This window comes from Camelus ferus, chromosome 19, assembly GCF_009834535.1.
Source record: "Camelus ferus isolate YT-003-E chromosome 19, BCGSAC_Cfer_1.0, whole genome shotgun sequence".
NCBI classification, from domain to species: domain Eukaryota; kingdom Metazoa; phylum Chordata; class Mammalia; order Artiodactyla; family Camelidae; genus Camelus; species Camelus ferus.
The window spans coordinates 28,750,252-28,762,337 of record NC_045714.1 but is presented as its reverse complement, the minus strand read 5'-3'; the positions used below and the strand labels follow the sequence as shown (position 1 = coordinate 28,762,337).

Sequence of the window (12,086 nt, the reverse complement as noted above, 5' to 3'; positions counted from 1 at the left end):
AAGGCATTCTTTGCTCCTGAATAAAATAATCACTGATGTTCAAAAACCAAAGGATGAACAAAACCAAACCAAACCAAGGATGTATATAGATTCAGCAAAAGAATGTGCTAACTTGCATAGTTCACTCTGGTACTATGAAGGGGTTCCCGTGGTTGAGTGATATGTGCAGGAAATTGAATAAACCATCTCAAGCATTATGACGTATGCATATGGCTCTCTATTGCTTCTGTCTGTGGGTGAATTAGACAGACCTCTTTCCAACCATTACCCTGGCAGGAACACAGGAAGTAAAGGCAAGAACATGGGTGTTCAGACAAATAACACAGTGAGATGGAAAATGTTCTCAATATTTAAGCTTTAACTGGAGGTATATATTTCAGGTCCATATCTCTTCCAGATTTAGTTTTAATTTTATACATTGAGAACTACAGTGACAGTCTTTTTGTGTTTTTCTAAAAGTACGGCCTAAGTCACTCCCAGCATGTCCCTAAAAGACTTCAACATCTTGGGTTGGGTTTATGAGAATTAATTAGCAAAGGAAAAATACTAATGATTGACAACCAAACAGATGATGCAGGCAGGCATGCCTTCCAGGGTTTCTGTGCAGCCCATCAAGATGGTGAAGAGACAACATTTGGTGTGAATGTAAATGATCCCACTACTAGAAGTCACATCTCTCTCAACTGATCTGAGACTTCTGTAATCTAGAGCCCATCCCTAAATGTCTCATTTTCCCTTTGCTGTATGAGGGAGGTGGCAAAAAAAAATTTCTCAGTTACTACGGGAACATAAAACCCCTGTACTGTTTCCAGGGTATTTTGCAAAGTCAGTAACTTCTCCAACAGCGTTTCCCAAACTTTGGGATATCATGGACCAGTCACATTTCAAAGCAAATTTGTAGCAGCTACATTAAAAAAAATTATCGAGAGAAACTGCAGTAAGATAAAACAGAATAAAATCACACCAAAAAAGGTCCAACTACCAACTTCCATCTATCATACCTAAAGTTTCACACACAAAAAAATACATTTCAATACTAAACTAGTAGGAAGAACATACGTTCAAAAGGACATACGTTCCAAGTTCCTTTGAGTTGAAGACAATCAATGCATTAAAAACTTACCACGTTATCCTGATTTTTTTTTCCTTGTCGGCAGATCCACGTAAACCTTTACCAGAATGCAGCAATCATTATTCCATCTAATGGTCTACAATTATATACGCCTTAATAGAGAACTTAGTACCACATGAGCACATAATACTTATCATTAGTGTATCACAATATCTTTTGAATAATTTTTTTTTTTTTTGCCTTTTAACCAGAAACCCTATAGGAGCTCCCAAAAGGCTTTGATTTTAATGAATAAATGTGCCTTGCCCTAAATTCTCTTCCCTGGGGTCTCGTGGGTGGAAAGCAGGTAGAATTTTCATATGGATTCTCACTCAAAGGGAAACCCGCACATTAGCACCTGTCTAAGAAGGCTGTGACACATGGGAGGGAAGGAGGCGATGAACGTTACCTTTGGAATGCACATTGTGGGCTCGGACAAGCGAGGGTAGGTGTAGGAGCTGTACCAGTGTCCCTGGGGGTGGGTTTTAAATGCACTTGCTCCGAAGGGCATCATGGGTTCCTGGAGCCCGGAGCCCGACCGTGACCTCTGCCGCATGGCCGGCTGTGGGCTGGTCTGGCTCAGGTAGGATGACTTTGGCCTCCTGTCATAGTCATCCAGGCTGGGTCCCCATTCACTTTCGCTGTATGCCAGGCTCTCCTTGGAGCACCCGCTGGTCCCTGCAGTTCTAGAAGGTGCAAATTGGAATGGATAATCCAGAGGGGAGCTGCTGGAGGCTCTCTGGTACCCCCACTTGAGGTCACTGTACTCACTGGGTTTGCTCAGTGAGTCCAAGTGTGCATGGTAATCAACAGGAAATCTGGCCATGTCGGATTTCAAAGGCTTCATCTCAGAATAGTAGGGGTCCCCGTGTTTCATTTTCACCATGTGCCCGTTTTGCTTGGCCGCGTGGCCGCCCTTATAGAACGGGTCCAGATCGTCTCCGCAGAGACTCTTTTCTCTGTGCTTCTCCGGCCCGTAGTCAGCTGTGCTGTCAGATTCGCTGGAATACTGTGAGAACGTGATGAAGCCGTTTTCTTCCCGGTGACCTGGACCGTGGCTGGAGGCGCCCTGGTCCGGGGTGGGCGGGCTTTCCTTCCTCAGGGAGTTGGAGCGTGTCACGGAGATGTTGTCGAAATCCTCCAGCAGGCCGTTGATGGACGTTTCCTTGCAGGGTTTGTTTCCTCTAACGATGGTCTGGAAACAACAAAGGTAACACTGTTTAAAGAAAACATTTCGGCTCTCCGACTGACAGAGGAATCCCACCCCAACTCCATCCAATGGAAACCACAGAGGAAAGCAGGTCCCAGGAACACTTTATCAAAAGAGACAAATGTTAGCCACTATATATAAAAATAGATTTTAAAAAAGTTTCTTTTGTAAAGCACAGGGAACTAGGTTCCATATTTTGTAATAACCATTAATGGAAAAAATATGAAAACGAATATATGTATGTGTATGCATGACTGGGACAATGTGCTGTACACCAGAGATTGACACATTGTAATTGACTGCACTTCAATAATAAAAAAAAAGATAAACAAGGTCCTACTTTATAGCACAGGAAACTATATTCAGTATCTTGCAGCAACCTATAATGAAAAAGAATATGAAAAGGAATATATGTGTGTATATGCATGACTGAAACATTGTGCTGTACACCAGAAATTGACACAACATTGTAAATTGACTATACTTCAATAAAAAAAGAGAGAATGTTAAAAAAAAAGAATGGCAGAGATCAGAGGTTGACAAACTCAAAAAAAAAAAAAAAAGATAAAGAGAAAAGCCTGTCGATTGATTTCAGTGGTGAAGTAAATCAAGTATTAAACAATATCCTCAAACTGCAAATTTTTCTTTACCTATCTCAACAGAGAGATCAAACATCAAAATGTCATTTAGAAGACTAAATACAGGATATCATTGTCTTATTTACCAGCTCATGTTGCTCACTTAATAATAAACACTCACCACCTAACAATAAGCTGATGATTGTAATTTCAAGCCTATTATCTATTTGGTTATAAAAGGCATATTTATTATGTCTTTACATTCATTGTCCAGATTATCAGTGAAATCAGTAAACACTGTCACTTGCATATTAACATCCTCAGAAATAGGTACACTTTTTAAAACCTTTTTAATGAAAGTTACATAATAATTGAAGTTGTCAGATTTTATAGAGGAGGAAGGAATTTTCTGAACTGTAAATAGGGAACAGCATGAAGGTTACTTGTGTGCCTTAATTTGTGATCAAATATGATGTTCTTATTAAGTCTCTAACTGTAAGGCTGCCTGCGACCACCCTTCTATGTATCATCAGCATCACTGTTGCTGAATTTTGGATGACTTGGTAATGATGTGGTTGTACCTGAATCTCAGTGACAGGTTGCCAAGCCCAGATGTTCCCTTTAATGAACCTAAATAACACGGGAATGAATACCAGGAACAGAAAGACATCAGAAACTACTTACAAAGCCAGTCAACTGCACGTTGACAATGACAAGGTGTGCAGCAAAACAGGATGGGGGTGGATAAAAGAACAAAGAACAAAGTGTTGTGACTTCAGACTTCCAGGATTTTAGAGAAAAATACCTTTGAGCACGTAGCGAGGAGTTCAAAGCCATCTCAGTTAGTACAACAGATTTCAAACTGGAAGAAAAAGTCAAAGTTGTCCTAGAGCATATGTTTTTATGGATGAGTGCTTCATGGTGAAAGACAAGGGTTGGGCTCCCCGCCTCCCCTGCCCCCGGATCAGTCCTAGACTAAAGCCTTTATTCTCTACCCTTTTCTTTTAAATAAACGTTGAAGTCAAATCTGGAATGTTTTCAGATTAACAGAGAAGCTGCAAAGAGAATACGGAGAGTTCTCCTCTACCCCTCACCCAGTGTCCCCATTGTTAACATCTTGCATTTCTATTAACTAAACTCCACAGTTTATACAGATTTCATTAGTTTTTTCCCTAGTATTCCAGGATCCCAGCCAGGATACCTCATAACCTTCACTTGTCATGTCTTCTTAAACATGAGACAGGTTCTCAGACTTTTCCTTGTTTTGGATGACCTTGACAATTTTAAGGAGTCCTGGTCAGGTATTGTGCAAAATGGCTCTCAGTTGGGAGTGTCTGATGTTTTTCTCATGGTTAAACTGAGGTTATTGGTTTCGGGGAGGAAGACCACAGACCAATTTCATCACTACACATCCAGGGTACACACCATCAACATGGCTCACCACTGACGATGGAGACCTTGGTCACCTGGCCAAAGCAGTGTTTGCCAGGTCGCCACACTGTGAAGTTACACTCCGTTCCCCCCTTTCCATATTGCTCTCTGGGAGCAAATCACTGAGTACAGCCCATACTCAAGGGGTGTCCAGTCAAGATCTACCTTCCTGAGAGTGTATCTACATAAAGCATTTGGAATTCTTCTGCACAGAAGTCTTTCCTAGTCTCCCCACTTATTTATTCACTCAATCACTTATTTGTATCAGTATGGATGGAACCATGGATATTTATTAGTTTTATACTTTGGGTTATAATCCAATACAGGCATACCTCGTCTATTGTGCTTCACTTCATAGCGCTTTGCAGATATTGTGTTGGTTTTTTTTTTAAACAAATTGAAGGTTTGTGGCAACGCTGCCTCAAGCAAGTCTATCGGCACCATTTTTCCAACAGCATTTACTCACTTCATGCCTTTGGGTCACATTCCGGTAATTCTCAAAATATTTCAAACCCTCTACCAGCAAAAAGATTCCAACTCTCTGAGGCTCAGATGATGGTTCATATTTTTCAGCAATAAAGTATTTTTAAATAAATGTATGTACCTTGGTATTTTTTGTATAATGCTGTGGTACACTTAACAGACTACAGTATAGCATAAATATAACTTACTAAAAAAATCTGTGTCTTGATTTATTGCGGTATTTGCTTTATCACAGTGGTCTGGAGCCAAATGCACAGTATCTCTGGGGTCTGCCTGTACCATATTGTTTTGTTGCTCAAATTGTTCCTGTTTGGTTATCGAGAGTTCTTTCAGATTGGCTGATGTATGCCTATGACAAGCCCCCATCCTTTTATTTTTTTGAGTACTTGCTTACTTTCTGGCATTCTAAGATGCTCCAGGATCATCTTGTATTTTCCCTGTTCTTGCTGTAAAGTCAGCCATTTCTCCGAGGAGCCCTGGTTCCTTTCACTGGAGAACGGTTTTAGAAACTAACATCTGAGTGCTGGGTGTGCTCATTTCTGCTGCAGTGTCACTGCTTCCAAGCCCTTCTCAGGGAACAGAGCTATGAAATATGTATCTGTTTACTACCCATGTACAGGCACACATCTGTAATTCTATCCATCCATCTCCATCTCCATTAAACTAAACATGAATTCATACGGATGTCACCATATGATTCATTCTAGCTTTCCCCCCTTTTTGCCTGTAATCCCCACTCTCCCAACAGTGAACAACCTGGATTCCACCATCTGTCATTCATTGATTTATTCAATCCCAGTATACGTGTATAGTGACTTCAGAATTATTAACCCACACCACTTTGGGAAACAACTTTCCCAACTAGAGTACAGTGTTCATGTGCATCTCTTTTTCACTTTAGTCTTACAGTTTCCATTCAAAGTACTGTTTTTAAAAGTTATCTTGGTGCCTTTTTATCCCCACATTCTCTTCAATGAGGTCATGTCATACATGTGTAATAACAGACTCTTTTGTCACAGTTTGCATTCCATCTTGAGATCCTCTCATCTCCTGGCTGACTTAAAAAAAAAAAACTGCATAAGTTCGTTCATTCATTTTTTGTGCTGGAACGTTCAGTGGGTATGAGCAAATGCAAAACATCATGTATTCACCACTGGCAGCGCCATAGAGGCTAGTTCCATCCTCTCTCTCCAAATCTCCTGCCTTTCCCCTAGTCAGACACTACCCCTCCCCAAACCCTTGGTCCCACTGATCTGTTTTCCATCCTTATTGTTTTGCCTTTTCCGGAAGATCACAGGAACAGAACCATACGGTCTGGGGTCTTTTGGTCTTGCTTCTTTCACTTAACACAATGCATTTAAGGTTCATCCAAGCTGTTCCATTAATTAATAGCCTATTCTTTTTTTTTTTTCCTGATTCCCTTTTATCACTGAAGAGTGTTCCACTATACAGAGTATTGTGATTATTTGTGGGTGAGTATAAGTCGACTGACTGGTTGCCAAAATAGGTGATGTTCTGTTGAAGCATTCCCCAGAAAGGGAAAGAATCATATATTATACATACTTGGACCTTTTCTCAGGGCAATGTCTAGGTCCACCCCAACAGATGCACTTGGGAGAAATAATACCTACGAACAGGGAAGATGGAGCAGCCTGGGAAGAGGTAAGGATGAAATGGACATGTTCTATTGCATTAAATATGAATATAACAACACACCCAACACACCCTCTAAAGTACCAGGTCTGCTCGAGCATCTTCCTATCGCACTATAGATGAGTCTTACCTGTTTACCACTTCTCGTTCTCTGTTTGCTCAGGGTGCTGTTCAAAGCCTCTGAAACATATGCACTGTTACTTTCTGTGGATTTAAACTGTTAGCCTCCTTTCTTCATTAATCATGTTTGTAGGAATTTTCAAGAAAATAGTATGTGTTTTTTTATATCACAGTATATCAACTAAAAGTCTTTTTAGCCAGCATTCTGGATAGCAACTACCCTCTGCATGTTCCCACTCTCTCTCTTTGTGAACAGTAGGCAGATTATTCAAAGAAATGTTATCAGGAAGTCATGAATTCCCCAGAAAGTAGCTTCTTGATCATTTTTAATCCCAGGAATCTGTGTTGACTGATAAGCCACGTGAATAATGACTGGAAGGTGGCCAAGGTCTTCAAGTACCTTCTGAATTATTGGACCTACCTGGATAATCCTTTAGCAAAAATATTATCCAGATTTTCTCTGGATCTGACAAGTAGGAGTTAACTATATCAGAATTGCTCATATCAATGTTATCTTTAGGTCTACATCCTAGGAAAAAAACACCATTTCTCTAAATTCTACTCACCTTAAGCAATATTTCAATTAGTCCTTCCTGTCTGCCTGTACCCTTCCCATCTCTGGATACATGAAATACTCAGCTCTGGGACTACAGGATCATTTCCAGCATCTTAATATCAGGAAGAATCTAGAGATTATCCAGAACATCTCTTCCTTTTAATGAGTAAAAACTAAAACTCAGAGTTGGCTTTGCCAACTGGTATGTAACAGACCTGGGATTCAAACCCAAGTCTTCTTTCTCCAAGTCTAGCTTTCCAAGGTATTCCTCCCACTCTTTTGAGCTAAGCAAAAGAGCACCAGCCTGCACTGTGAAGGCATGGCATGGGACATCCTGACACATCAAAAATGGGTCATTGAGGTATACATTTCTGTGGCATATTTTAGCCCTATCTGAGTTGTTGAATTTACAGAACACGACTAATTCTAGGTTTTGGTCTCAGTTCCAGGCACACTTACTATGTCATTCAGTTTTATTGTTTTATTACCAGTTCTCCAGTTTGTAAAAAGGATGAATACTATTCAAGTGACATTCCCCCCCCCCCCCCAGGAATTATAGAGGGTGATGGAGGGAGGGATTACAAAGCAGTTTTAAAACACACTTATACCCTCAATAAACACACTGCCTTCAGGTGGACACAAAGGTGCAAATATGAAAAAGACCGTTTAAATACATCATCTATGGAGGTAAGTTAAAAGGTGAAGATTACAGAATGAAGGAAAGATCAGAGAAAAATAAATGAAAAATTTTGGAAAGTTTCCAGGAAGAGGAGAATGATAAGCTAGGTCCAGGAGGAAACAATATATGGAATGGAATGAAGGGGAAAAAGAGGTAATTACCAGCTCTTCAGTTACAGAATGGCTGAGGCACAGAGATGATCAGAATGTGTTAAGATGCCCCTGTCTTTAGGGCTATGAGGATGTAAGTGTGATCACAGAAGGAAAGATCTCTGCTCACATCAAATTAGCATCTCATTCACTTGTCCTTAGGGATCTATATCTGGAAAACCTGTTAGTTCAAATTCAGCAAATTAATAAATGACTATCATGGGGGCTAGACTTGGATATTCAGGACACAGACATTTAGAAGAACAAAAATCATTCCCTGTGCGATGTGACTCCTTTGAGATTGAAACATTATTGAATACTTCCCTCTGAAACTGCTGGAGCCTTTAAATATCCCTACTTTCCCACCAACACGCTTCCAGTTTCATTAATGAGATAAATGGCAGACTTGAAATTCACTTGGTTTCTTGGGAAGTGAGAGAACGGAATTTAGATACCCAAGAGAAATGTCTGTTGCATCTCAACTATTCAACCAGCCACGTATCCATCTAATGACGTCTATAGACATGACAGATACCTGTAACCCCTAGATCCGTGCTATCTGTAAAGACTTTTTAAGTGACTAAGCAGTAACATACTGAAGGTTTGTTTGAGAGAGACTTTCCCCTCATTACTCATGCTCTAAATGTCTTACGTTTGGAAAATTAAAATCAAAACTATCATAAACAACTATTTCACAGTTTTATTTTTTATTGCCCAAGTGTGTTTATTTAGATTTCCGTGGGGATTATAGGGTCACTGTTTCAGCCCACAAGTAAATCTGTGACCTCGGAACTGGGGAGCTTGCTGTTTCCATGCATTTGTCATTGAATGGCCAAATTATGTTCAGTTAACATGCAAAATTATAGCAGTAAACCCAATAAATAGAATTCTATAGATCTGTTAATATGAAAGCAGAAATATGAATGTTGCTATGAGCTAGATGCTATTTAGAAGAAAAACTAAAGACTATCCACTGAATAAGAAATATTTTTAAAAACCAGTGTAGTACATATTTATTATCCTTGTTTGGAATCTTAGGATTACAGTGCTTATCAGCCTTGTGAGATTGGGCAAGTTACTTAACCTTTAAAGCCACAGGTTCCTAACCCATAAAACAAAAAGAAAAAAATCCTTGCCTCATAAGGTTAATGTCATGATTTAATGAAATAATAAGTGTAGAAGAGTTGGCATGATTCCTGGAGTGCAGTCAGTACTAATAAACAGATAAATGGTAGTCATTTCTCTATTTTATGGGTAAAATTTACTTTTAAATTAGGGATGATAATAATTTAGGAAAAAAGAAAGCAGCAAACAACAGATAGAAGAAATAGGTCCCAGCTTTATACCCTGGAAGAAAAACAGGACAACTGATGTATCGGACTTTAAAAAATTACTGTTAGTAACTTTAGATATAAATGTCTTGAATTTAAACAGTTGATCCTCAAATTAGTTACAATTGTTATATATACTAAATAGATACTTCTTATTAGATCTTAAAAAAGGGAACACTTTTGAATCATGATCAGCACTTGATTTGTATCTTTTTAAAAAATGTAATGTCTGAGTTACAAAAATGAACAAAGTTAGACTTTCGATATTTAAGCCAAAAGATGAAAGACATAGAAAAGAAAGGCTAATAGAAACACAGTAAAAAGTTGTCAGGGGTCCTTCCTGGGTGGGAGGTTAGGGGTAAGTTACATCTCAGACCGGTGCTTCTCAAACTTTAACGTGCACACAAATCACCCAAGGGTCCTGTTAAAGGGAGATTCCGACTCACTAGGTCTGAGCAGGGGCTTGAGATGCCGAATCTCACACAAGCTCCCAAGAGATACTGCTGCTGGCGTGGTGCTCACACTGTGCACGAAACGGGGTTAGTATGTTTTCCAGATTCTTCTACAATCAGGGTTACTTTTACAATTAAAAAAAGTTAGACAGATATGCTTTCAGCGTAATAGGATTCAGCATTATATACATACTATTAAATGTATAAATGCATATTTATTAAATATATGTAGCAGTGTTAATTATACAATATATACATATATACATATGTATAGTGTTAAATATGCACATATTCTGTTAAACTGTTTTGATGTTATAGCTGGCTATTGGGAGCTACACTGTTCAATATTTCCTCATTCCCTATGAGGGTGAAATATTTATGTTTAACCAAAATGAAGACTTTAACAGATCTCACCATTTTGGAACACCTGCTTCTAAGGCATTGTGATATTACTATGAAGCTCCAAGCCGTACAGTTATTAATGAATAAAACCTGAGTACTACATAAATGAAGGTGTGGTTGAGACATTTGAAAAGAAGAAAATTGTATCTAAAGTGAAAACAAACAAACAAAACTCCAAGAAAGGAAAGCACAGTCTACCGAAGGCATTTTTCCTGGATCTTCCTTCTAGCATTTGAAAATGTTTGCTGACTGGTGTGAATGAATCCCTCTTAAAAGAAACACAGGCTTTTCTCTCTTTCAATGAAAACTATTAAATCGATGTCAACAAGAAGGGGTTTACAAAATATCAGTATTAAAAATGAAATGTTGACCTGCCCTCCCCTAAATTTTTTAAAAGAAAGGTATTAATAACCTTATTTAATCAGAAAAACAAGTTACACTAGAATCGAGGCACTGCATATTTGTTTCTGTGACATGGGTTTCATGTTAAGGAATTACAGGCGGAAAAGTGATCATAGTGAAATTCAAACCGGCAGAATTCTACAACACAGTTTAACCAGGCTTCAAAATCTAAGAACCACCACTTAGTACTGTCAGTGTCTGATGTTTATTAAAGGAAGATCTTGCAGTTTGTAGAGATCGATATCATAGTAACTGTCAGAGTATCGGTAAATTTCACCCTGCAGGAACAGTCAGGCATTAAAAATCAATGCAAGGCAATCTGCTTGAGTTGGACGCCATGGTTCTCATTGTGTCTCCGCTGTCCCTGGACCCGCCCAGCGTCTGCTCCGGCTCCCGGTGACAGGGGCCATATTTCATGGTGCTCCTTCCTCAGGCTGTCGCCCTGCGATAAGCTATAACGGATCTGTCGGGAAGAACAGCTGTCTCCCCTTGTTCCCGGGAAGAGATGAGAAAGCACCTCTGCTCTCGGGAACTGGATTAACCTTGACAATAATAAAGTGTGCAATTAACAGCTTTGCCCTAATAAGACCCCACATTTCTTTTTCCAAACAATGTCTGCTGTCCTCCTTGAGAATGTGTTTCATTTTGTCTTCCTGGTAACCACTTCTCGGGAGGTCAAGAAGCTAAAGAGTCCTCTGGCTCAAGAATAAACCGGGACCGCTCAGAAAATAATCGACTTTTCAACTATCTGAATTCATACCCTGTTTGCAGAGAACCAAGTCCCTTGTTTTTATTAAGGAATGTGGCCAGAAACAGCTGGGTATATAATCACAGCAAACAAACAGACCTGATGTACTTAGAGCCTCGTGGAAAGAAATGCTGATTCTCAGTTAGCTTCTTTTTTTTTAAGTATCAAAAGAACTCAGATCTTCTATTTTTCTTTCAGTTTTCTACATATACTTTTTTTTTGATAATCACAAGGGGTAGGGCTAATTGTGTGAGCAGTTGAAAATCACATATTTCTCCAAAATATGAGAATTAGGGCAGGATAGCTGAGGTAGCATTGAGGGTTTCTAACCATTAAGACCCTTTAAAGTAAATTACGTAATAATCTTCACTATGTGGAATCCAAATAAACCAATTCCTTAACTCACTAAAAGTGCCGTTACGTCCTGCGCAAATTACAAGAAAGTAGAATGTATCTAAGGAAGGTTTTGTGAATTTTGTAGAAATTAAGATTTCCTTACCAAAGAAACTGGAAAATGTTCTATTGTTTGCCATTTTCTCAGCCTCTTAAATAATAATGAATCTGACACATTGGTTAATCAGTTGCATACAAGGCTAACCCCTGGAGGTGACTTTCTATTTACTGTTAACTTGGCAAAGCAGATGTGAAGCTTATCTCCCTGAGTTTTGCTGCTTGCGACGTGAGGCAGTCAGGCTGAAGTTAGCTGAAGTCAGTTTGACCAGAGTTAATAGTCAGAAGTGTTTCCTGTTTGGGTTTAAAGCCATTTGAGACTATGAGCACT

The 12,086-nt window shown here is 39.2% G+C and overlaps 1 protein-coding gene across 1 annotated transcript in view; it reads right to left on the bottom strand.

The window, feature by feature from the left end:
- The window catches only part of PAK5 (p21 (RAC1) activated kinase 5), a 245,165-nt gene that overhangs the window by 33,942 nt on the left and 199,137 nt on the right, over window positions 1-12,086 (bottom strand). Inside the window, exon 5 of the mRNA XM_032461833.1 lies at window positions 1,521-2,306. Within this exon, the coding sequence (XP_032317724.1) occupies window positions 1,521-2,306 (786 nt within the window). The remainder of the gene's footprint in view (window positions 1-1,520; window positions 2,307-12,086) is intronic.